Genomic DNA, 26,488 nt, shown 5'->3' with positions numbered 1-26,488 from the left:
GTATTACACATAATACTAGTGGCGATCGTAATAGTCCCGATCCGAGGAATCTTTCTTTAACGACCGTCTTTTCGTACGCGCGACGAAGCGTCGAGGAACGTAATGAAGTCTTGCTCAGAGGTCGGTCTTTAAGAGACTCAAGAACGAACTCGGCAATAAGTGCCTGTATGCTGCAACTTCTTATTACATTTCCTGGGGCTATCGTCACGCCAAGATCTACTTAGGAACGAGACGGCAATGGCCTTTACGCTCTTGCCACGAGGGTGCATACTTGGCCGACTGACTTGTCTCGAGATTAGACAGGTAGCTGTGAACACGTACCGCGGAGAAGATTATTCTTTGTCGTGTATCCACAGTTGTCTTATTGCTTTAAACACGTGTTAAAGAATCAAGTAATTTAATTGAAAAAATACTATTTAAAAACGAGTTGAAAAATGTGAATCATTCATAATGAGGAAAAGATACTTTTCTCAAGAAAAAAAAATATAACTATAAAGAATACATCGTCAAAAGATTCTCTAAATGATCGTCCTCAAATGAAACAATCTGAATAATCGTGAGTAAAAGATTGGCTAATTCATAATTGTGATTAGAAAATTTTAATTGTGCGCTCGCTGTCGCTGGAAATCCAGTTCGTTCTCTGTCGCTACCTTATGACATCTCTCCCTTGTTTTCCTAAACATAATGAAACTTGAGATCGAGGACCTTTACGATGAACGACAAATGACTAAACGACGAGTGCGAGTTGTCGCTACTTCTTATTATACGCGCTTCATTTTTCCCGGTTATCATTACGCGGCAATCTGCTTTAAGAATCACCACTACGACGAATCGCGGCCACTACCGCGATGGCCTCTGACCCGACTGACGAGCCGGGGGACGAGGGAGGGCCTGTGTGTCACGTCGTAAAACGGCGAAACGCGGAGCCGGGCAGCAGGCCGGAACCAGAACCAGAACCAGAAACGTAGGACGAGTGTCATGGCCCGTTTTCTCGCCACCGCTGCTTTATGCCCGACACGTAGCGTCGCGCGAACATGTTTCTCGTTTATTTAAATTTACGGTTATAGAGTAACATAATTGCGGGGGGCACACGCGGGCACATGATACGCGCACATGAACGGCAACGCCCTCGTTTCACGCTGGATGTCGCGTGGGATTTCATCTCCGCGTTCAGTAGCGCCGGATCTTTTCGCGATTGCGGAAATCACACGCAAAGCGAGTCGCGTGCTAAGGGCCGTGTTACGAGAGATGAGCTATAAAAATAAAACATAAGTACCATATACGCGGAGCATATATCCAAAATCATTGGACTTGATCTGTGCACGCACAGATATACAAGTTAAGAAATTCTTCCAAAATATTGAGATAAAATGTAAAAAATGTAATATGAAGTATTTACACAATGTTGATAATTGGAAGATTATGTCGAGGTAAGATCTAGTAATAAATAATCTATAAATAATCTAAGTAATTAAAAACTTGAATTTATTCTAATACGGAAACAAGCTTAATCATTATGATTAATCAATATTAAACATTTTTATCGCGATAAAGTCAACTTTACATTTTTCACAAACGGAAAATATTCACATTGACGGAAGTTTTCTTTTACTGATTAAATTGCATATTACGAGTTACAAGTTACAAAGTTATTTTTATTCTATCTCAGTATCTAATTTCTCATGAGAGTAAGCGTCGATAAGCGGAAAAGAAAGCAAATAGTCTCGCCAATTACGTACATCAAATGATGTTGCGCTGTCAACAACACTGTGCAACTATGAGGTCTCGATTACCAGGCAAGAACTGGATCCCTCGATCAAGACAGTTAGCTTGCGGCGATATTATCTCGTTAGCTCGAATTTACGATTAGAAACGCCGCCGTATGTTTTGTATCACCTTACGGCTTTCCCGCCTAGAATCATCGGTCTTTGCGACCGCGGGAACGCAGGATTCTAGATCTCGCGGGGTCACAAAAGACATTTTAAATCCGGCACTTCCTCCTCGTGCCAACGATCTCAATCGCCGATAACGAAGCCAAAGAGCATATTAAACGGACACGTTTTCGCAGGGGTTGATTCACGCTGCTCGAACGAATGAAAACCGGATCGCGTAGTCCGAGAACCGGATCGTGTAACGTCTCATTAACAAAACAGGAAGGTGTGGATGAATTCGAGGACACACGAAGGTCTAAGAATCACAGTGAATTCCTAGCTGTTCCATCGACGACTGCGGACAACCGAACAAAAGTCGAGGATTCGACCTCAAGAGGTACCTAACAGATCGCAGTGTTGAGTTTCACGTGACATTTCAGGTTTGCAATGTACAAGCCTTCTTCACATCAAATATCATAAATTGTTGCACGAGAAGGAAAATCACACCTCCGCCATGTAAGATTACCGTAAACATTTGATAGGTATATTCATCGGTATAATCTTGGTCGAAGCAAAATCTGCATCGTAATATTCGCGATTATCTATGAATCTTGAATTATTGGTTTCTCTTAAAATCGATGCGGGTTTTAAAAATCTTGCAAAGTTTAATATAATATTATTATTTTACATATTCATTAAAATTTATTGATTAATTACACATTTCGTCATTTTTTCTCGAGGTTAGGGAATGGTGACATTTTATATATTTTTTTTTCTATGAAATATTAATAAACTTTCAAAGGATATTCCTGCTAGCTACGAAAAATATGAACAAAAATATTTACATGCTTTTACAAAAAATATAGCTGAAAACGCGGGACATTAAGACCGGGGTCAAAGATGTTTCATAATTCCCAAAAGTCACCGACAGTAACGTATTCTGGGAACTGCGCGCGATACTCCTAGGAAGTAAAGCACTAGGAAAGCCGCTCGTCGACCATCGTGAGAAGTGCTAGACGTCGTTGGCCTCGCCGCGCGCATCTAAATTCATTCGTCTCTGTCCGTCCATATATACAATACATATGTATGCATACGTTGACATTGCCACGGCTCGGCGGCACGTGCTATAAGCACAGGTGCCGACGTGCGTGCTGCGTGCGCTCGTAAAGGCAAGAAGTCCGTAGACCTGCGCGAGAGGCTCGTATATGCGAGATGTGGAAAAAGAGCAGACTGACAATGATAATCAAAGGAGTGACCCGAGAACGAGTCGGTAGAGCGCCACTTTGCCGGACCTGTCTTTCGGGTTTCGTCTCGTGCCACATACAGATAGGTCGGTCGCACGCACACATACACATACACATACACACAAGTGCCCGCCTCATCCGTACAGTAGTAGAATACGGGCCGCGATACGCCCGATTTCCGGTTAGACAAATGTCCGATTCCGGTTCCGAAGCGGGTCTACCGCGAGCCCCTGAAGCAGCGGTACCGCAAGCCGCGTTCTGGCGCCCGCGCAGGTTGCTCGACAGGACTTGCGTGCGTGCGTACGCGTATATATATATACATATACACGCACAAATGGCCCATGCGTGTCGCGACCCAGCGGTGACCCCACCGCGACCTACAGGTTCACATGTCGGGCCGCCGTCCGGTATAAGAGTACCTTGTCGTCGATAATGCTGCACCGTAAGCACGTAATTGCCTCTTATGCTGCGCAGTGCGCAGTTACTGCGTGTAGCGCATTGCACACGCGGAATCTTTTCCGTGGTAAAGAAAAAAAAAAAAAAGCCGCGCCGCGGAATGCCGCGTATATCGCGTAATTTACTCGTTTGCGGCGCGAAAGCGCGCTCGACTCGCACGGGAGGGGGGGGGGGGGGACGAGAATTCGTGCGCGGCGCTTATTGACCCCCGAGAAGAGATCGGGGGATTACGCGCCGCGGATACCGGTGTAATCGACGAGATTTTCCACGCGCTTGGAAAAAGAATGCGGCCTCCCCTGTTTGTCGTCGAGAGATTGACGTTTCCCGCGAAGAACAGAAGTGAGACGATAAAAACGGTCCACGTCGACCATGTCGGTTTGTTTCATTCGAAATTCTACACATATCTAGCAGTTAATTTGTGCCAAATAATATCACGGTGATTGATTTTTCTTTAAACAGAGGATGTTAAAAACGATGCGTCGCAATCATTGAGTTTTCGAGTTTCTTTTGAAAGAAAATAAAAATGAATAAGTATATGATTGCAGGAATTGTAGAATTTATGATTGCATGACAAGTTGATATATTTTTTTCGCTAAACATTTTATTTATGATTGTATATTTTTAATTGTTTTTTTTTTCAAGATTCATCAATTCTTATCGATATCGGCATAATTCGTTAATTTATCACGCTTCTATAACGCTTGATTCAGCATACTTTTATATATAAATATCTGCTCATGCATCATACAGTAGTTTTTTATTGACATTCTCTCGAGATTTTTCGCACGATAATGCGAATACTTTGCAGACAATACGTGAAATATATGCATATGCAGAGGTACCTCTATTGGTCCAAAGCGAGCATTGACCTTTCTTTCATTTTACGTTAAACTCCTTCTCTCTCTTCTTGTGTGCTTTTCCTCTTTTCTTCTTCTTGTGTGACCACTAACATTCGGCACTTAACTCCTCGATGACTAGGAAGCCGTGAAAAAAATATCTTGCCCGTTGTTCAACAACACTCCGCCAATAATGTTGAAGATTCATTCCAAATTTTATTATTATAAATGCATGATTTTATTTAAAACGAAAAGAGAAAATAGATATAAATAATATGTTAAATATATATCCATTGAAATTTTTTGAGAAACGAGAAACACATTTTAGAAAAACTATAACAATACTTTTCAAATTATCGGAAACTTTGATCTGTGCGACATATATTTTGGATGAAGATATGTTGATGACAGTCGCACAAAATCACTGAGACGTTCTCAAGGGCTTAAAACGCCAATCAGACTCGGTTCGCAATCTGATACCTCACACCTAGCGATCCCAAATTTCCAGGGGTGCATCGTATCGAGTTCCCAAGGTACGCGCACGCGAATCTCATTTCGTACCGCGCGTCCTCGGATTAGCATCGCATTATCGGGAAACGCTTTCGCGAGAGACGTCGCGGAAAGAGCGCGCGCGGATCAATTTCACGTAAGCCGAATTCATGAGATCTCCGCGGCTATGGCCTCGGGTTATGACAGCAAGTTCTTTTCGCTTGTGTCAGGAGAACGCGGTTTCGGCCGCAGCCGGGGTTTATCCGCCGTCTTTTCCCCGTCCCGAGGCCTATCCGCACCTCTTCAGGGTGCACAAGTGTGCCGAGGGCGACGCGATAGTCTTTCTCATCCTCTCGGCGTCACCCTTTTCGTCGTATTGCGAGACAGACGAGAAAGACAGGAGCGAGAGACGCAGGGCGGGAGAGATCAGGTATCAAGTGTAAAAAAAAGGTCATTGTGCGGAAGCATCTGACCGTAGGGTAGGCACCGCGACACGACGTTGCGAAAGGTAGAGTGAAATAGAAGGAGGGATGTATACTTTTTTTTAGGGTAAGAAGAAAGAGAGAGAGAGGGACAGAATCTAGCAAAGGTTAGCCAGGATAGGCGATCCTTCGCGTCGAAAAAGACGAAGAGATGATGGAAAGAAAGAGAGAACGAGGGAAGGTAGCACCGAGAGCGTTGGCAGTTTATAAGGGTCCCTAGTATTGTGGATACGTATTATCATGCTAAATATAACATGTTAACTACTTCGCATAATACCGCGATCCTCTCGATTCTTCTGCCATACGGCCGATCGGCGAATCGCGTCACTCCGCGCGCGTCGCGCGTCGAAAATTTTATTGCCGAATTCGGCAGATGCAGCGTGCGATGCATAGCGGAAGTGTAACGCCGGTTTTCTTCACCGAATTTTATTCGATGTCAAGGCAGAGAGAAAGAGAAAAGAAAGCGCGGCCCATCTCTCGCTCTCCTTTGAGGTCGGCAATTCAATTATCATTTCAATGAACACACTGAATCTAAATATAACATTAGTTGCTTTTAATTACAAAAATATAAGACATATCGCATATATAAGATGTAATCAAATTAAAATATATGCCTTCACCTTTTTCAAATACTTTCATTTAACTATATATATATATATATTCTATTATATACTTGTAAATTTTTTAAATACTTTATTGATGAGAGAGATTAAAAGTAAATAAAAAGAAAATATTTACTATATATAACTAATCTCGTCTATTTGAAATAGGGAAGCATCATTAGAATTTTGAAGATTCAATTGTGTTAAACTCCTACACCGCTCTCAATGATACTGTATGAGCGCGAAGAACCCGATCTTTTTCATGGCAGATGGTGGATCCCATAAAAGGCAATCGATGGCAGCGCGAGAATGGGCGCGCTGTATCGATCTCGATATACATAGCGCGAATTCGTCATGCATTCTTATGGCGCGGCGCGGTTCAATGCTGATTCTGGTGCCCGGTAAAGGAGCTCTAACTGAAGGTCAATTCTCCACGGACTGTTGAAGGGGTGTGATGGGCCAGAAGCTGCTGGTGCAGGAGGCGCCTGGCTCCGGTTCCGCCTCGACGAATCGCATGGAAGGCGGCGAAGGCGCCGGAGGAGGGGAGCTACACCACTTCCTCCATCAGTACAACCAGCAGTCCCACAGTCCCGGCCAGAGCCTGCAGGGTGGCCTTCCGCTTCCGTTGAGCCCGCAGTCCCTGCGACACGACGGTGCCTCGAGCGCCGGCATCGCCGGGGTCAAGAGGGAACCAGAAGACCTCAGCTCGTCGCGCGCAGGTCAACAATCGAGCAAACGACACAAACAGGAAAGTCCCACACCACCGGGAATGTACCATCATCATCAGCATCAGCTACAGGTAAGACTCGGGTGATCATCGCCGAGATTGCGATCACAAATTTCTTTCTCCAAAATTCGCGATAATTCACGTTTATACGGTTTATCTCTGATTTTTTTCAAAACGTTGATATTTTTTTACAAGATTTTAATTTTATAAAATAACTTAATGACAGACATCTCTACATGAATTCTTCTCAATCTTTGATACTATAAAATCTTACATCCCACAATCATCACACGCAGCGAAAAAGCTTATAACCAATTTTCAAATACCAATGATTTCAAATCTCATTTTGTATCCTTTGGTAAAATTGCTTAAAGATTTGCGATTTTTATGCGAACGTTACAATATACTATCATGTCACGTATAGTCCAATGCGCAACAAGTATGCCGCAAAATACCTCGAGAAAATAACACAGATCGCTCAGATTTGCACTTGCGCGTCGCATTCGCGCGTGGCAAGAGTCTCGAAGATTACGATATGTTTTGCGTGAATCGCTTTCGTGTTTTTGCCGCAAAAAGAGATGTATAATGCGTGTAAATGCGACGGAGAAAACGCGCGAAATTATTACGATTCCCTTGAGATAGATCGATAACAATACCAGGAGGAAAGTCAACCGCAATGACTCTGTGAGTGTGATGTATGTGCATGTGCAGGTGCAGCAGTACGGCAGCCCCTACGATCCCTACACGTCCTGCAGTCCGCGGCTACAGTCGACCGCGTACACGTCCACGTCGGCGACCGGGACCGGGAATGCGACGGCGAATCCTGGAGGAGGCGGCCTCCATCAGGAGCCGACGACGGTCTACGTCGCCGGGGACGCGCTGCCGCCGCTCGCTTCGTCGAGCTCCGCTTCTTCGCTGTCAACCACGACAGCTTCGTACACGAGGTACGAGCTTGTGCCGAGCTCCTACACTACGACACACGCGATACGCTCGTCGTCGAGTAGCAGCAAAGTCCTGACCGTTGATCTTCCCAGTCCCGACTCTGGCATAGGCGCCGATGCGGTCACACCGAGGCAGGACCATCATCCGCCCACGGCGCTTCATCAGGTGAGTCCCTGCGATTAATATCGTTTCTCGCTCCTTTGACATGTTCATGTGTCAATCGCCTCTTTAAAGGCACATTTTATACGTCTTTGATCAATGCTTTCGAGCTCAGGTAGACGTAGATACATTTACGAGCGATACTGTCGACGAAATTAATCCTCACGATGCTGTCTTTGATATCGTAAAATATAAGTACTAAAATTGCGTCATAAAATATATGATAATATGTATAAATCCGAGATGGAAATAGTGATTCTGCTAAGACAGTAAAGATAACGTAAATGTTACAAATTCCGCAAAAAATTTGTCGATATTTCGCGATAATATTGGCAATCAATTATAAGTAAAGTTCTAATCATTAAAAGTTGAAAAGCGAGAAGAGAAAACGGACCGATAAAACGAACTGATAATTCTCACGTGTTATAACATACTGCTTTACCGCATAATATTAAAGAACGTAGCAGGCGTAATATGATGTCACGGAGTTAGCTGGCAGAGACGGTCTTTAAACGGTTCACGTCTATATAAATCGCAATCAGCAAGCCGACATTAGATAGCGAAACAGGATCGGAACAAGATCGAAACAGGATCGCTGCTGTCCCGTCAACCGAGGCTCCAAGTTAACACGCGTTGCACGGAGACTTATGACACATATATACGGAGAAATGTGCGCTACGTAGAGATATTTGCCACTGAATTACACCAGGAGCTTGCCGGCAGTGTCATTAATCGTCCGAGAAAAATGCGCGGGAGCGCGTGGCCTGCAGAAACGATCGCCATATCCTAACACGACCGGGATAACCGTAACTCAATCAAACCCCCGTACAAGCCGGTACGATTCGAAACGACTGGTATCGTCCCCGCTATCGTTTTCGATTCGATCGTTCGCGATACAAATAACTTTGTCCGCCGCGCAATTAATCTCGCGACGAGGTGTCGTAAATATCGTACATTAACGTACATTAATTCCTTCGCCGCCCTCAAAGGACATTCTTTCGCGCGTTAATATATACGGTATTATAACCGTCGTCTTATAGCGAGAGTGTATAATATTTTCGCGTACGATATCCGCGCCCATCGTTATCGTTTTCAATGCGATTTGTCAAGTAAGTGCTTTCGCCCACGAAAAAAGCCTCACCGCGAGAGTTGGGCGATTAATTCTCTACGTCTCGGTCGATGCAAACCGTGCACGACATTACTCGTTAAAGCGCTCTAATATCGAATGCATCGAATGCATATGCAACAGCGATCGCCGTTCCCGAAGCGATTTGTCGCGCAAGTTTTTCCGTCTCGAATTCATAATTGCATACAGTTAGATCGGCGCGATAAATTTGGACGCTAATACTATATATCGCGATGCATAATAGTCTCTAAGGGAACGATTAAAGTATCGTGGTAGACCACAAAATTCAGACGTATCAAAAAGCGAACCCGTTCCCCCGGTCTCGCGTTTGTTAAATCTAATGGTTCTAAAAACCTTCCGCAATAGACGCGCCTTCCTACCAGGTGATTATCTTATCTGACTTGATTTAAAGATCAATAAATAGGGTCGCAATAATCATAAAGTTCATTACGATAAAACGTATACATTCTCACTTTGCGTAATTGGACGACTGTTCTGAAAAAAATATAATCAAGCAGTCAATTTCAGTATATACGTCCCTTGCAATTCTATCACAATTTTTACTCTAAACTACTTTAGAAGTCTACTTTTTAGTCTTATGTTAAAGACTTGATCTCTCTTCTTTTCACTCGTTCGATTAAATCTGGTAGACCTATCGTTTGGTTTATATCGACGAGATAGTTTTCATTGTCTTGACATGGACAATTCGTCATCCTTAACGTAGCCGTTAGATATCTCGTTTGCTTCCGGAAACATTAATCGTTCAATAGTCGCGCGCGAGAGTAAGTCATTAGCATTGCAGTCGATATTACGAATTAGAAAGCACTCGTTCGTTCTGCTTCGCTTGTGCACGGGAGGTGCTGAAAATAAAATTCCAAGCCGCGGGACGTCGACGATGGCAGCAGATTAGGCATTGAATGCGAATGCTACTGTGAAAATCTATCCGCTCGCATGATTCGTACATTTATAGACGCAATTAAAATGTTGATATTCAAAGTAGATATAACACATTATGAAAGGAGTTTTCTTCATCGACGCGCATGTTCGTTTTACCTCGCGACTAATGCACTCTACATCGAGCATTTCCGCGATATTTTTAGGAGCGATGCCGCTTTAAATTGCTCCGAGACATAACGTAATATTCCAATTATGATCGCACAACGCGAACGATACGCGTCCGTCTAATAAATTCGACTCGTTTGTGCGCGAACGTGAACTATAAGGAAATCTCGTTAAACTAATCGTAAATTTCATACACGCGTTTCGAGAATAGCGTCACGTTGCAGCCTCCAATATCGCACGCAACGCGTATCATATTCCAACCGGATCCGTAACTTCTGACACTTGTCACTCTTTAGAAGTTTTAGCATGTTTAGATATTAAATATTTAACCTCCTCCCGTGTTCTTCTCCACGATACAGTTTTCGTATTTGCGTCAACGATACGCCGCGGGTCAAGTTTCTCGTGAAACAGATTCGATTACCGACGTTCGAGTGACATCTCAATTAGAGCAGTCGTGTACCTTTACGATAAAACACGATAAGTAAATAAACCACCGACAAATTGCGTGCGTTACGCGCACAACTTGCTCACGATACGATCGCAAAAATAATGTTCTATTCAATCTTTTCTGGCAATATATGTATATGTTTGTATTATAACAAAAATATAATATCCATTACATATTACATAATTGAGAATAATCTAAAGATTTTAAAAAATATAATTTTATTTTGAAACATAATTGTAAAAACGTTTATGTAAAGTAAAATATCCAATTGTTACACGACGTTCGATCAAAGTTTGGTTTAAGAGAATCGCTTGCAAAAATTCTTCTTGAGATATGTGACTTTCATACTTATTACATCTCGCACATTTAATGTCCGAAGCATTTGAGAAGTCTCAAAATGACAAATAGCTTCTTGCCGACGTATGGCAAATCCAGTGGTTAGCGGAGAACTCTCAGCGAGAAAGAAGTTGCGCCGTGCTTTTTTTTCGGGTTGACAGAGATTTGAAGTAACAAGCTGCGGTAACCGCATTGCATTGAAAAATAACTGCAGGCGACGCGTAATCGCATGAAGACATATGAGGGAATAGGTCGTTTGGCAAGCTGCTTATTAACTGCCACGGTTGGAAGCGCGTGCGGGTCGTGCGGTTGATTTTACGAGACCACAAAGCTTCTATTCTTTCTTCTTTCTCGCTGCCTTCGGCAGCAGTATGCAGATCCGCGGCGAAAAGCATGAACGGAGATGCTCGAAAGCCCATCCCCATTAGTAGGTAAGTGGAAAACTGTTTTTTCTCCTGCAATCCTTTTACATTAAGCTCTATTAAGATTTGTTTACAATGCGTGTATAATCGACGAACAGGAGGAGATCGCGCGAAAGCGGATGCGTCGAAATAGTCACGTAAAGTCGCGTGTTCGCGCGCGATTAATCATTTATCGGTTCAGTGCTCTCCTTAATCACGCAGCTTGAAATTTATCGAGGGATACTTGAGGAATGAAAAAATCTAATGAAATGCATTGATATGCAAAATAAGACACGAATATAGATATTGAATCATGATACCGCTGATATACAAAACGGCAAATAATTGCGTCGTTACTAGGTTTTTAAATACTAATTACATACTGTAATCAGCAAACATTTAAATTAGGGATTGAGTATACGCTTTAACGCTTGTATATGCAAACGTGTTTTATCTACGACCGGAAAAAGGTACAACTATCTATCTTCACACTATATAGCGTCTTCCTTTCTCTATTAGTTGAAAAAAAACAGAACTCATATAATACAACACTATCATTACATTTCATATTTTCTTCAAAATATTGCTAAAAAAGTTATCGGTTGCATATTATAAAAGATTAACGTAATTATAAGGTTATATTTTTGTTGTTAATAATTTCAAGAAAGTTTATAAGTTTTTATAATCATTTTTATCCATTATAAAATATAGTTCTGTAACTTGTGCAATAATTTAGCTTTCCAATATTTAAACAAAACTAAAAAAAATATTTAAAAAATTTATAACGCGTACTTTTACAGGACATGTCTTTATTTTTTTCGTAACAATGAAGTAAATTTATTTTCTAGTCCTCATTTGACTATACGGAATTATGTCCGGGAGGGACGACAACCGGAGCAACGGTGGTCCTCGAAAGCGGCGCCGTGATACAACACCACCAATCCCTGCAACTGCAACTGCAGCAGGCACAGGTGCAACGTAGCAATCTCCTGTCCGCAGGTGCGACAAATCCGAATCCGAACCCGAATCCACCGAGGTCGCGGCCTTGGCATGACTTTGGTAGACAGAACGATGCTGACAAGATCCAGATACCGAAAATGTAAGTAAGCTTCGAAAGCAATTGTTAAAGAAATTAACAGAGATACAAAATTTTTCAAGTGCGACTCTTTCTCTTTATCTCTAAGGTATTGTTTAAAAATGAAAATTTTTAAATGTAATATTTCCTGTAAAAAGTCGATTTTAAAGCGTTCATTTCTGTTATCGAGTAACAGATGTTTGGATTACAAGTAACTTAAATTGAAGAGATTAAGAACAAAGTATAGTGTCGAAAATGATAAAATCACATCTTCAACATAATTTACCTGATTAAAGCGAATTAATAAGTGCATGAAGATAATAAATGATGATAAATATATAATAAACGTATAAATGTTTAAGTTGTTTTGTCGAATGGATAAACGAATCAATATTAAGATTGATAAATATGATAGATAAAGCTGTCTTATTACATGAAAGGAATGAAAGAGAAGCGATAAAAGTTAATATTCATACCATGCAGAACAAGCAGATGTGAGATCTAACGCGAATATCTTTACTATTCATGTATAAATAAAATTATTTTTTCATTTCAATATTTGAAATTCATATCCGATTTTTATAAATACAAATGTTTATACAAAAATATTATTATAGCCTCAAGAATATATCTGTCATCTATATATTATTGAAATATATTATTATTTACTAGTAATATATTATTAGTTATTATTTATATGCATAGTTTTATAATATTTAAATTTAATATTATATAATAAATTAAGGTTTGTTTTTATTCTGACGACTAACGGCACTACTGAAAATAAGTTTATAATACAATATTATTCCTACTTCACGGGAAACTAATATCTCCATTAGTCTTTAACTAAAAGAACAACTTCCTGCCTCTTGGCCTTTCGCGCATATACCGTTCATTTCCTCCGCGGTTCATCACATCTGTCTGTGTGATTCAGTTTTCTCTCTCTCTTTCTCTCTCTCTCTCTCTCTCTCTTTATATCTATCCTTCGATCCTAACGATCTTCCTACTTCCCATTTTGCTCCATCCGCCTTTCGTAATTTGTTACTTCCATTGTTAGACTGACCGTACGATCAGCAGCGCTGAAGATCCCTCTCTCAGCTCACCGAAACAACCAACGCGAAATGAACAATGATGTTAAAGTTATTAAGTCGGCTCTCTCCGACCGATTCTCGAAGAACGGACAAGCGCCTCGGGGTCGCGCTGGGTCCGGGTTGAAAAATCGCGCATCCGCCGACTACTCATACCATGAAATCGAAATGTCAAGAAGAGTGTACGAGGGAGCGAAAGAGGGGAAAGGAAAAGAATCATTTTTTTTTTTTTTTTTTGCAAACGGAAACGAGAAAGACGCACGTGGTCAAGAGAGACTCGGTGGTCGCATGTGTAACCCACACAAAGTCGTAACAAGAAGAGTCGTATCTAGACAGCGAGTAGCAGCGGTAGCTCAAGCAGCAGAAGAGAGCGTTCACCCTTGCAACGGTCAGTTATCACTTCGCTCCATCAGGCTCTTCCAAGCAAGGTTGATAAAAAAAGTGAGAAAAGATAAAAAAAAGTTACAGAGAGATAAAAAAATAGACGAAAAGATCACATCGTGAATACGAAAGCGCCGGTCGTCGGCAGACAAATAGAGATAATTTAACACTTTCGTGAGGACATGATATACCATCGCAAAAGGTTTGCCGACAGTTCTGACGGAGACCGTCCAGAAGATATAGCAGGTTTGGCGATTAGCGATTTTCCTCGATAGTATAGCGGCTGATGGTTTTGTTCCCGTTTTACCTTCGCATCCACCTTCCTTATCGCCTACACGTCGTTATCATTTTGTCCTTGTCTCGTATCGTGGTCTTCCCTGGTCTCGGGTTATGGACGTTCATTTTTCATGAGATGTATCGGCCGTTTACCTGCCGGCTTCGCAATCGGAGCGGCAAGACGGAGATTAGAAGTGCGATATTCTATCGGCAAGGTTGATGCGAGTCCCGATATGTCCTATGGTGTTTTTTTTTTTTCACGTCACGCGTTTATATCGGGTTGCTAACTTTCTCAGGCCATGGATAGTTCAAACCTTTCATTATCGTTCAATTCTTATTAGTCGTTAGGATATTCATACGCATTCGCATTTTTTTACAATAACGAACGTAATTAATAAACGTTTCTTACGGTTTTATTTGTCTCGTATATTTATCTCGGTTGTTTTCGAAACAGAATATGTTTGTCTTAATCAGCGAAGTGTGAGAATGCACATCGATAGAGAATTATGGTTGATAATTGCGCGATAATTACGGACGTTGCATAGCGCATTAATCAGCTAATTGAGCATTCGTTTGCGAGCTCATAACTGCTCATAATTAAGTAAACGCGATCCAATCTTGACCGAGTGTGAAACAGCCGACTGCATAATGACTGAGGGAAGGTAGCGTCTTAAATATGCACATTTTTACGCACGCGCACGTGCTGAATTTTATATCCGCACTTTTTTTCATTCGGGGAATCTTATCTTTCTGCCCTTTAGTTTCTCACCTTATGGATTCAAGTATCATCTGGAATCGCCGATCAGTACGTCGCAGCGCCGCGAGGATGACAGAATAACATATATCAACAAGGGCCAATTTTACGGTATCACGTTGGACTATGTGCCCGATCCTGACAAACCACTCCTCAAGGCAGGACAGACAGTCAAGGTAAGAACAGAAAGGGTAATTACACTGTTTGCATAACGGTATTCATAGGATGGTATACAGATTGATGTAGATAAACAGCAGTTTGAAAGATTAACGTTTATTTCCAAGAGATCGTAAGACTCCAGGAATGTATTCGATAAAAATAATTGTCCGAAATTTTAACAGGTTTAAATTCTTGATTAATTTTTATATTAATGTCAGTAGTATTTCGAAAGCAAAAAAAGTTTAATTTATTATTTGCATGTTCCCTATTTCTCTAAATTAATTTCACGATTAAATAATAAAAGACTGTGATCTAACATCCATGACACAATTATCACGTCGGATTGTCCAAGTGCTTCGTAGCGTTGCATAGTATTTTGTTCGCGTGACTCGAGCGACAAAATTTGCAGAGATGATCGGCGTGCGTGCAGCGTGTCGAAACCAGAAGAACCCAGACGTGGTCGTTTGTTTTCGCGGCTCTAATTGGCAGCCACGGTGCGCACCGTTAGCAATTTCCATTCTGATAAAGGTGGCGGATTCTTTTTCCGTCGGCGCGACGAGTTACGACTTTCTCGTTAATTGCTAATCGAACGTCGGGAACGAGGCGTATGGCAGAGATTCGAACGGTATATCCGCGTGTTTTGCGGCGCGAGCCTTAAGGGAGATCGGTGAGTAGGTAGATAGGTATAAATGTAAACCGCGTAACGCGAGCCTCTTATTCACGGGTGTCCCTCTCTCTTTCCTTCCTTATTTCGCGCGCCCATATTTTCTCCGGTACGTCGGAGTGCAATTCTTCGCCCATTCACCCGAATCACGAAAAATCGTTCCTTCGTATCGGCGCTCGCTCGCCGCAAGCGGCGAACGCTTACGCCCGCGTATGTCCGCTCGAGCGTGCGTCTGTCGCGGTGATGTGCGTCTCCGTATCGCTTGAGCAAAAGATATCGTCGATCCAGGTGAACGACAACTCGAAAGTTAACTTTATATTTGTATTAATTTTTTTATAGTCATTTTATATATGCCAGATTAATTATAAAATGCAAGAAATCTCGCCGCATGGCTAGATGATTTTTTTGTTCAAGAAAAAATTAAATTGGCAATTATATAAAAACATATTATATTATCGAAAAAAAAATATAATATATTTTTGTAAAGGAATATTCCAATGTACGCATTTGATATTGATTTTTATATACATAAAAAATGTAGTTAATATCTCTTATAAAGTTAATATTATGATAAGAGATATTAATAGTTATATATTTTAGAAAATTTTCTTTGACATTGTCACAGATAAGCGTCTGAATACTAATAAATAATAATTAATTGTAAATTTTGTTTGTCATATGATTAATAATTATTTATTTGCATTACGCAGAGCGTAGTAATGTTGATGTTTCGGGAAGAGAAGAGTCCAGAAGACGAGATCAAAGCTTGGCAGTTTTGGCATGGTAGACAGCACTCTGTTAAGCAACGGATTCTTGATGCTGGTAAGATAATATAAAAAGATATGAAAGGCGAATCTGATCAATAATAGCTTTTTTATGGATAATATATACGACGATAATAACTGTCGATATTCATGATCGATTAAATGTTTAAGTCTTTTGTGTTTTTGTGCAAGCTTCCTAATGTGTAACGGACGAACGGTAAGATTTTATCGTGAACGTATACGCGTCATTATTTTAATATTCTATCTAAAAGTATCTCGCGCGAGCGTTAGAGTGTTAGTTACTTTATATTCCTTAGCATGATCTGCGAATTTCAGAATCACGTCCGTTGTTACAGACACAAAGAACAGCGTCGGTCTGGTGGGCTGCATAGAGGAAGTCGCGCACAATGCGATTGCCGTTTACTGGAACCCACTCGAATCGTCAGCGAAGGTAAGGAACGCCGGGAAATGTCATTATCTTTCTTTTAAATAATATATACGTGCATTGACATATCTCGATTATCGCCGCACAATTTAGCGCTCTACGCAAATTGTATCGCATTTAATCACGCGGTCTTTCTTTTTTTTTTTTTTTTAGCAGGAACATTAATAAAGCAATTCTCACGTAAGCACAATCACCACTGTTACCTGTCCCATTTCTGTATAGATAAACGTGGCGGTACAGTGTCTCAGTACCGATTTCTCGAGTCAGAAAGGCGTGAAGGGTTTGCCGTTGCATATCCAGGTCGACACGTACGAGGAATCGCCGCCTCACACGCACACGTACACGCCGCCGTCCCATCGCGGCTACTGTCAAATTAAGGTCTTTTGCGATAAGGTAACCACTCTCGCATTTCCGTACGTCTTCTTTTTTCTCTCTCTCTTTCTTTCTTATTCCTTCTCTTTTTCCTCGCATTTGCAATGTAAATAACGCGCGATCGCTTCCTGGTCGCAATAACGATCGTCGAAATTAAGTTGAGAAACGTTGCTTACCACAGGGGGCAGAGAGAAAGACCCGGGACGAGGAGAGACGCGCGGCCAAGAGGAAGATGACGGCGACTGGTAGAAAAAAGCTCGACGAGCTTTATCACTCTGTCACGGAGCGCAGCGAGTTTTACTCCATGGTCGACTTGCATAAACCGCCGGTGCTGTTCTCACCGCCGGCCGAGCACGCCATCGACAAGGTGATAATCCACTTTTTTACACGTAATTCAAGCAAATAAAAGTGTCGTCTATAAGAACTCGACGAGTTCTTATAGAGGCATAAACCTGATTAAAAGTCATTTAATAAATTATATTGAATTTAATAATTATGTGAAAAAAGAGATTATCTCATTATATGCTTACGAAAAAGAAATATGAATAGGAATAAACTTCTTTATTGATATATTATATTAACTTGGCTTAAATGCGTTATTGAAACGTTTATAAATCGGTTGAACTAACGAACTTTATTTATCTTTGAATAAGTACGAGAGTGTTATATATTATCTCAGCATGTATTAACTAATTAATCGGTAGAAACTGACCCAAAAAAATTATGTGGAAACCACAATCCTCTGCTCTCACCTCCGCCAGAACCCTGCACTAACCGCAACTCTTGCATCGCAAAGTAACGACGTGGACTTTCTCGGAGACAACCTTTCGAATTTTGCGTTTTAAGTCACCGAATCTTAACTTTATTTATATTACCAGGATATATTAATAATGTAGTATATATAAAAATAAACATTATTATATTTTTATTAAGTTATTATACATAATAATATATTCTATATTGTGTTACTATAAAGTATGAAGTACATTATATATTTATTATTATTTTACAATGCAAAACTTTTAAATAATTTTCAAATTTACTTTAAAATATTTAAAATTTAATTATCTTTAATTTTCTCTTCCTCCTCTTATTGTTAGTTTCTAGATTTGTTCACCACATTGTAATTTGTATTTTTAAAATATTACCTGTTAAAAAAAAACCAAAGTTGCATTCCAAGATTATTCCTCATTTCCCAACGCAAAATTCAAAAGGATTCTCGTCGTCTCGCGAGTGGAGAAAAATGAAAAAGAAAAAACGCGCCGAAAAAGTAAAAATAAACCTTGTTCTTCTTTCACGACAGTTCTCGACGATGGAGTTGTCGGGCTTCTACGGTGGTGGCGGCGGCGGCGGCGGCGGGGGCGGGGGTGACACCGACACCTCGTCCCTCAGTAACGGTGAAAGTGGAGGATTGAAGGCGGGGGGTAGCAGCCCCTATCCGGCGGCATGCGGCCGACCTAGTCTGCCGGCCCTCAAGTTCCACAACCACTTTCCACCCGACAATCTCAGTAACCTGCACGACAAGAAGGACTCATTGCTGATGCAGGTACAGGAGCTCCAGGGGTCGGTGCTGCAAGGGGTGCAACAGACCGGCTTAACGGGCGCCGTAATATCCAACAATCGGCTGCACTTGCAGCAACAACCACCGCATCTACGTCCGACCGATGCTGAGGAGCGCGTGATGCTGTACGTGCGTCAAGAATCGCAGGAGGTCTTTACGCCGTTGCACGTTACGCCACCGACGGTCCAAGGATTGCTCAATGCTGTAAGAAACATATCCTAAAGATATATTTTCCTTTTATACCACCAACAAATACACGCATCGACAATTTGCAACACACGCAACCGCGTGCGAAAGAACGATTCACTCACGGATTCTTGCAACTACGAGCTGACGACTCACGCAATCTGCTTGCGTATGCGCTGCTTTTGAAAGTATCAAGATTTGAGAGAATATTGAATGAAATTTTTCGAAAGTTATGCAGAAAGCCCAAATATAAACTCAGATAATATAATCTCGTTGTCGTGAGCTATTAATGTCCACAGAAAAAATTTTCGCTAATGAATCATGCGATATAAATGTACTGCTCACTTTAAGAAGAAGAGTAAATATCGTACATATATGTATAAACTAAACGTGTGTAATCGAAGAGAAATATGCATCAAGTGTCGCGTTAAATAAACCTTAATACTTGTCATCCGGTAGTAAAATAGATAATGTAACATTTTCTAAACTCGTTCGTATGCCTCGTAAAAAAATGGAAACGGGAAATGGAAATTCTCGCCATTTCCATACCACGACCGAGATATATCGGCAACTATACATACGGTAGCAGCTATAACATTTTATGCAAACCAGCGGGCGACGTCTCGAATATGCGCAACCATGGGGCGTTAATGGGTTAATACATTCGCCGGCCAGGCTTGTTCTAAAAACAGAATAAACAACAATAATAATGTAACGTGCTACATCTCGATAGTGATACGTTTCCTGCAACGTAGAGCTAAAGATAAATGTTATCAAGCTTAATAAAAGCATCACGCCGGAAGATAATTAATAACTGGTTAAATTTCAATCGGTATCACTTTAATTTTGCTTATTCAATCGCACTCGATACGAGCGAAAAATTACACGGGCGGGGGAGGGAAGGGGGTATACAGATATACATATATATTTATTTATGTACACACACATATAATCTCATGTCATAGATTATCCATGCATGTGAAGGCATACTGCGCCATTATTAATACGCGCGTTGGCATTCGCTAATTAATATTAATGCGCATGCATCACTGTCCACTGTGTCCAAGATCCTCATTAATATAATATCAAAAGTGCAAGACGTACGATCATATTATCCCTCTTCTTTTCTCTCTCTCTCTCTCTCTCTCTCTCTCTCTCTCTCTCTCTCTCTCTCTCTCTCTTTCCTTCTTCGCGGATATGCGAGACTGTTGACGACTATTAAGGATTAATCGAACGTTAATGTAAGAGCGCGTTACAACTGAATCGGCGAAAGAAAAAAGTGGAAGAGAAAAAACCTCTTTCTTTAATTGTATTTTTAATTCTCTTTTCTTTTCTTTGTCGCGTCTCCTATACTATGGAATAGATCGCGTATCTCTATCTTTAATCGACTCAATTTTTTATACATGTTCTTCTACCATATCACTACGTTTTGATCTATCTTGTCTATCGATCTGGCTCTATCTTTCTCGCTATCACGGAGATATTGCGTTTACCTACGCGTGTCTCGTAAGTACTTTCTCAAATACGCGGGCGCGAAACAAATGGTCCGCAAACCACTATCAAAATTCTAATGTTCTACTTTTTTCTATTTTGCAGATTGAGTCAAAGTACAAAATTGCATCCTCGAGTATTAATAACCTCTATCGCAAAAACACAAAGGGGTAAGTTTAGTAGAGTGTCATCTTTACTTGCATGCACGCCCACGCGATGCATGCCATAACGGTGACATTGTCTGACTCTCCGCCTCTGGTTTGGTAGTCTCTTTCTCTCTCTCTCTCTCTCTCTCTCTCTCTCTCTCTTTTTTTCGCTCTCCCTTTCGCCTATGATCGTGCCTCTTTCGAATACGCGTTCCTCTTGTATGCATACACAATTCTCATAAAGTGTACTCTTTTTGTCCATCATCTTAACACGCACACAAATGTCGCTGTACGCTGAGTATATCTCGCCGCTACGCACAATCTCACCTGATTAATCCATTAATTTATTCTTCAAGCTTCTTATCTTTTGCCTTCCGTTACGAGCGCATTCATGCACGTTTGATTGCCTCGTCTAACATCGTCGTGCGTCTCGTTCGGTTGACTATTTTTTTTTCATTTTGTCCATACATTTTTCAACATACATTGGTTGCACACGACGACCGTTGTTTCCCTCGAAAACGATTACTCTTCGTTATTCGATATATTGTTCACGTTATAAAAATGAATCCTTTCTCACTCTCTTTCTTTCTCTTTTTCTCTCAAACTATGCACAGTGCGGTGCAAATTTTACAATTTATTTTTTTTATTTTAAAATCCATCGCAATTTTTCACCTCGTTTCGCCGCTACAATACTGTGATGAGTTTATTACGATATTCTGTGCAGTAACATTATTTTCCAAACATTTTTTTTTCTTTCATATAGTATTAATTAAAAAAAAATACTGAATGTTAAAAGCATGATATATTCATCACAACATAAAATTCTTGGAAGCTGTTGTTTGAATTAAAATTTCATAATGATAATGCAATATGATCATTAATCGTACATAGCAGAAATGATATAGCAGCTTGTTTAGCCAAGCATCATAATGTTATAGCGGCCAAAGTTACCGCGTTGCATGCCAACTCGAAGGATTATACGTTTTCTGAGAAATGATACTTATAGTTACCATTCGCGAATCGTACTACACCGAGACTTAAGAGCGTCACCCTACCCTGTTGCAGAATTACAGCGAAAATTGACGACGATATGATCCGATATTACGTCGACGAGGACCTGTTCCTGCTGGAGGTCAGCCACTCGCGGATCAATCCTGATCCTGGCGGCGAACGTAATCCAAACTCGCCGGGTGATCCCGATGATCCGGGCGATTCTCCCTCTACGTCCGGATACGACGTTACCCTCATCGAGCTCTCCCATCCTCCACCATTGCCACACTCGCCCCTCGCCAACTCTACGCACGCACACGTTCACGATAACAGCAACACCTGAACCGAATTAGACGAAAAAGAAATCTACTTTTCGATTGTATAAATATACCGCGTAAGTTGGTAAGGACTGATTATTTGGAGGGAAAGGATCTCGTATCTAACGATAATTGTTAAATGGACAGCGAAATTTTTTGCATCGCTCTTGAAGATTCTTGTACAATTTGCCGGTGACGGGATCAAGAAAGGTTCATCGACAGTTCATGAACAGCAACGTGCTAATTAACTTTCAGCGAAGACTCAGGAAGAATCATGAAGGATCATTAAAATACCATGATTATCGAATTTTCAACATCGAAGAAGAATTCAACAACGTTTCGTTGTGTTTCAGAATAGAGATTTAATCTTACTATAATATTATATACAGAATCAAGATATTTTGTAATATGGCTTCACACCTTTTTAGATCTTTCGGCAAATATTTCGTTAATAATTATCATTTGTATAAGACTTTAAATAGTCTTTCGGCATAGATGTATGGGCTTCGACTCGACTGAAGCAGATGTCGAATGTGCAAGAATGTACGCATACGTCGCTAACCGTACGAAAAGCGACACGTTACTCTCTACATTATTTGTTTTTGTCTCGTGAACAATTTATATCAATTATTAGCTTAGAATACCGAAGCGTCGTGCTGTAAGCGTGAGCGCCATGTAAATCAATCAAAATTGATTTAAGTATCCCGGTATATGTTATATATACGTATGACGTATGTACTGTAGATTTATACCAGATCATATCTATTAATTCATACATTAGTTGACATATAGGCTTTTAATTTGGCCGTACAAGTTTTCAAAATGCATCACATTAATAATGTCATAAGCGAATTAATCCCGCGAATTGTTACTTTGAAAGCCGATAAATCATATATGTCGTAACGCGCGTGCTGTCATTTCACGTTAAACGAATGACCCTCGATATGTGTGTGTTAATCAATGACAGAGGTGATCGTTCTCTGATGTGTCTGCGTATTTCTATTCGATTTTCATCCATAAATATTTAACGCACGATAAATTGTACAAAAACGGTCGAAAAATATTAAAAAGAAAAAAAATACGAATCTCATCAACAGCTCGTAAAGAGTCAATCGATACTCTCTTTACCTCGTCTCGTTAACAAAACTTTTATAGCCTCTTATTTACGGTCATATTAACGCACGCGATGCATTTACGCGTGCACATGAAGACGTGGCACGATTTCATAACGTTGCTACGATCATTGCATGCGAATAAATCTCAACTTGAAGCGGAAATGCGTGTTTTTGAAAAAAAAGATTCCATAAAACCAGAGATCACCTCTTCTTGTGCCGCACTCTTTGCCACGTCACGCTCGAGATAACATCGAGAAGCCACGACTTTTTCTAAGTCTTAAGACTAATAAGAGTAATATAATCACTGTATCTGTATTTGTCTAGTATAATCTCCCTAACAAGCAGCAGTCCGGACCAGACTTTAGATAATAAAATAACGAATTAATATCTCGGAGTTAAGCGATCGATGTTATTTCCTCTAAGAGAAGAGACAGAACCTCATACGCATTTTAAAAATATTTATCTCCAAGGCACAGAACAATAAACTGTTAAACGAGAAAATGTTTTTCTTTAGTTAAAAGGAAAAAAAGTGAAATTTTCAAGAATTATATTCAGCCCTACTATTTCCGAGATGTTGATTCAAGATCTGTGCCAGATAGAAACTCGCACTGATTACAGCGAAAACGATTCACTCGAGATCAATAAAGGTAAAAATTGTCTTCTTTTGGATGTATGCTTTATCAAGATGTAGAGTATATTACGTTTTATAATCTCTTTTACAGTGAACAGTTTTCAGTTTTTCATTCTCATTCTCGAGTTGAAATCATGATATCGTCGACGCGCATTAAACGCAAGCGAAAACAATAACATTATTATTATGGTTATATAGTTTGTAAGTTAAAGTTTGAAGTAAAACATTAAAATGTGCCACCCTCCGGTGAAAGTAAGCTACTTGCCAGCTGATATCACGCGCAATCACAATATCTGGCGCGTATGCACACACATAACGCGGAAACATACGCATACATTTTTTCATACACATATACACATACACATACTTGTTATCAATTACATTAGAGATTTAGATTAGAGTAGACTAATCACGATCATGACACTCTCTTCTTTTCTCTTTATGTTTTATATTAATCATATACGTACGTCGATACACACACCGATATCAAAGCAAGGATCAAAATACGCTTGTAAAATGCTTATTACTTATTGAATACTATATTTTGTTACATTTATTACAGATAGCATATAGATTGATATTATTAATATTATAGATTCTATTCAATTGCGCCGTAAAGCATATACATATATTAGAGTTATATTATTATTAATATTATTATATTTTTTTTATACACACGAAAATGCGTATCTGTACGGAGTGAGAATGCAAATACAGAAAGAAGAATGGAAAATGAGAGAGAAAGAGAGAGAGACCGAAAGAAAGAATGCGTATGAATGAATAGCTCGGAATGCTTGTGTATGGAAACGTTAGAGAAAGAGAGAGAGAGAGAGAGAGAGAGAGAGAGAGAGAGAAATTTAGCATCTATAAAATCAATTTACGTTATATACATCTACGAGACCAAGATGGTTGGTTAGCTTTAGTCCATGACATTTTTTGCGTAATCGTAACGTTCCCTTTCCGTCAACATTTCCTTCCCATGTTCTTTCAACCGCTACTGTTGCACGTCGAAACGAAGCGGAACATATGACTCGTTATATAGAGACAAACAGCTGTGTCATCGAGCCATTTTTTATTATAATAGTATCTCTCCATTCCATTATATATTATTCTTACAATTATTAATATTATTATTTACATTATGAGAAAACAGAGAGAGAGAGAGAGAGAGAGAGGGAGAGAGAGAGAGAGAGAATCGGATGAGTCGACGGATTTCTCAGATCGTCCCAGCATTGTACTTAAAACAACAACAATAATGACGACGACATGGAATGAGATCGCGAGTTTTAGATTTTATACTGTTAGAAATAGAGGAATGCGTATATAAAAAAAAAGTTGTTGTCGACCGAGAGTGTCATGATGAATTCGGAAGTGTGAGAGCTACATAAAAGGATAAGAGAATGCCGAGAGTACAACCGTTTTTCTTCCGTTGCGTTGTCTTGCCATCGTGAGATTGTGCCAGAGGTGATATTATATTATTATGATGTTTATTACAACAATAAATATTATATTAGTACGTTTTATAAATCGCATGCCTTTATTATTGCTAGAGGTAAGTGTTGTAATCTTTATTGTTGTCATACCATCATGTTGCTTGACGGTGACAATTCTTCATATCATTGACATTAAGTGTAAATCTGGCAGAACTTTACGTGTGTGAGTAAATTATTAAAATATATAAAGATTGAACGATAAAATTGATAGAATCGAGATATATATATATATATATATATATATATATATATATATATATATATATTCATGACAACAATTATTAAATATTTAAAAAAATTTTATTATTATTTGTATTAAAAGAAAATTAAATACGAGGTAATTAGAAGAATACTATACATAAAAACAGGAAATGTAAAGTTTTAATATTACGAAGTAGAAAGGAGGAAAAGAGTGATTATAAAATAAATATTTGTCTTTTCACCTCTATAAAGGAATCGACTCTATGAAGGATCGACATTCTTTCTTCATGCGTATTTCGAAAGATTAATATTCATATATGTATCTTTTGCATCACGATAATCAATCATCTCTATATTGACTTATGATCTGACGACATATGATTGTTCGTTTATCAGCAATTTTCATTAGCATAAGATTCCGTGAACATGTCTCGTTCCATTTACGGAACTGCGTGATTCGTGAGATTAAACATTTGCGATTATATTAGCATAATTATTCGACTTTAAAAGCGCTTTGAGTAATGTTACGAACTAAATTTCTTCAACAAAGGCTATATATTAAAATCGACTACATATTAAAGTATGATTTGAAAAATGGAAACATACAATAATCTCGGATAACGATACTTGAACGATACTATTTCATTGTTCTATTGTTTTTGCTCACATTATTCCTCTTACAAAAGTCGCGAACTCTTGCTTTGTTGCATTTCACACTGCACTAAGGACAGATCACGAAGCAACGACCGAAGGAAACCTGTTAGTAAGGAATTCAAAAGAAAAAAAGGGAATTCCGTGCGTGGAAACCTATAAGAAGATATAAAGAAGATTCCACGTCTTAGAGAAAGAACGGAAGGAGTGTATCACAAAATCAACGATGCTGCAAAGGATGTCCAACCACTTTCAAAAAGGTCCGCACGCATTTCACGGCTGACGTACTTTAACGAGCCGTCTCTCAGCCGACACTTCGATGGAATCGCTTATCCGAAAAAACCTGACATGACACATCCAGTGCGATTAACGTCCAACAAGCGTGTGTTATCGCACCAGATCGACTAGCGGAACGCGATATGATGAATGATGTATATGTATTCGCCATTTCGATGAGAGAAGATTATTATATTTAATCCTCATCAATCGCGAAACTGATATATAATAATTACAACAATTATCGATGAAAAAAGATAAAAACGGATTA

General features: G+C 39.8%; 1 protein-coding gene across 6 annotated transcripts in view; it reads left to right on the top strand.

Moving 5' to 3' along the window:
* The window catches only part of Grh (grainy head), a 105,097-nt gene extending 78,609 nt beyond the window's left edge, over positions 1-26,488 (top strand). For 2 of the 6 annotated variants that reach the window (XM_072899956.1, XM_072899957.1), the window contains exons 4-14: positions 6,428-6,779; positions 7,419-7,814; positions 12,030-12,280; positions 14,763-14,931; positions 16,289-16,400; positions 16,699-16,793; positions 17,010-17,180; positions 17,341-17,526; positions 18,463-18,924; positions 20,503-20,567; positions 21,609-25,310. In XM_072899956.1, the coding sequence (XP_072756057.1) occupies positions 6,428-6,779; positions 7,419-7,814; positions 12,030-12,280; positions 14,763-14,931; positions 16,289-16,400; positions 16,699-16,793; positions 17,010-17,180; positions 17,341-17,526; positions 18,463-18,924; positions 20,503-20,567; positions 21,609-21,876 (2,527 nt within the window). In that variant the 3' untranslated portion in view covers positions 21,877-25,310. Of the gene's footprint in view, positions 1-6,427; positions 6,780-7,418; positions 7,815-12,029; positions 12,281-14,762; positions 14,932-16,288; positions 16,401-16,698; positions 16,794-17,009; positions 17,181-17,340; positions 17,527-18,462; positions 18,925-20,502; positions 20,568-21,608; positions 25,312-26,021 lie in introns of those variants that run through there. The other 4 variants (XR_012047410.1, XM_072899953.1, XM_072899952.1 and 1 more) reach the window with 4 other exon arrangements.

This window comes from Anoplolepis gracilipes, chromosome 9, assembly GCF_047496725.1.
Source record: "Anoplolepis gracilipes chromosome 9, ASM4749672v1, whole genome shotgun sequence".
NCBI classification, from domain to species: Eukaryota; Metazoa; Arthropoda; class Insecta; order Hymenoptera; family Formicidae; genus Anoplolepis; species Anoplolepis gracilipes.
The sequence above is the reverse complement of the archived record's forward strand: the minus strand, read 5'-3'. Positions and strand labels throughout refer to the sequence as shown.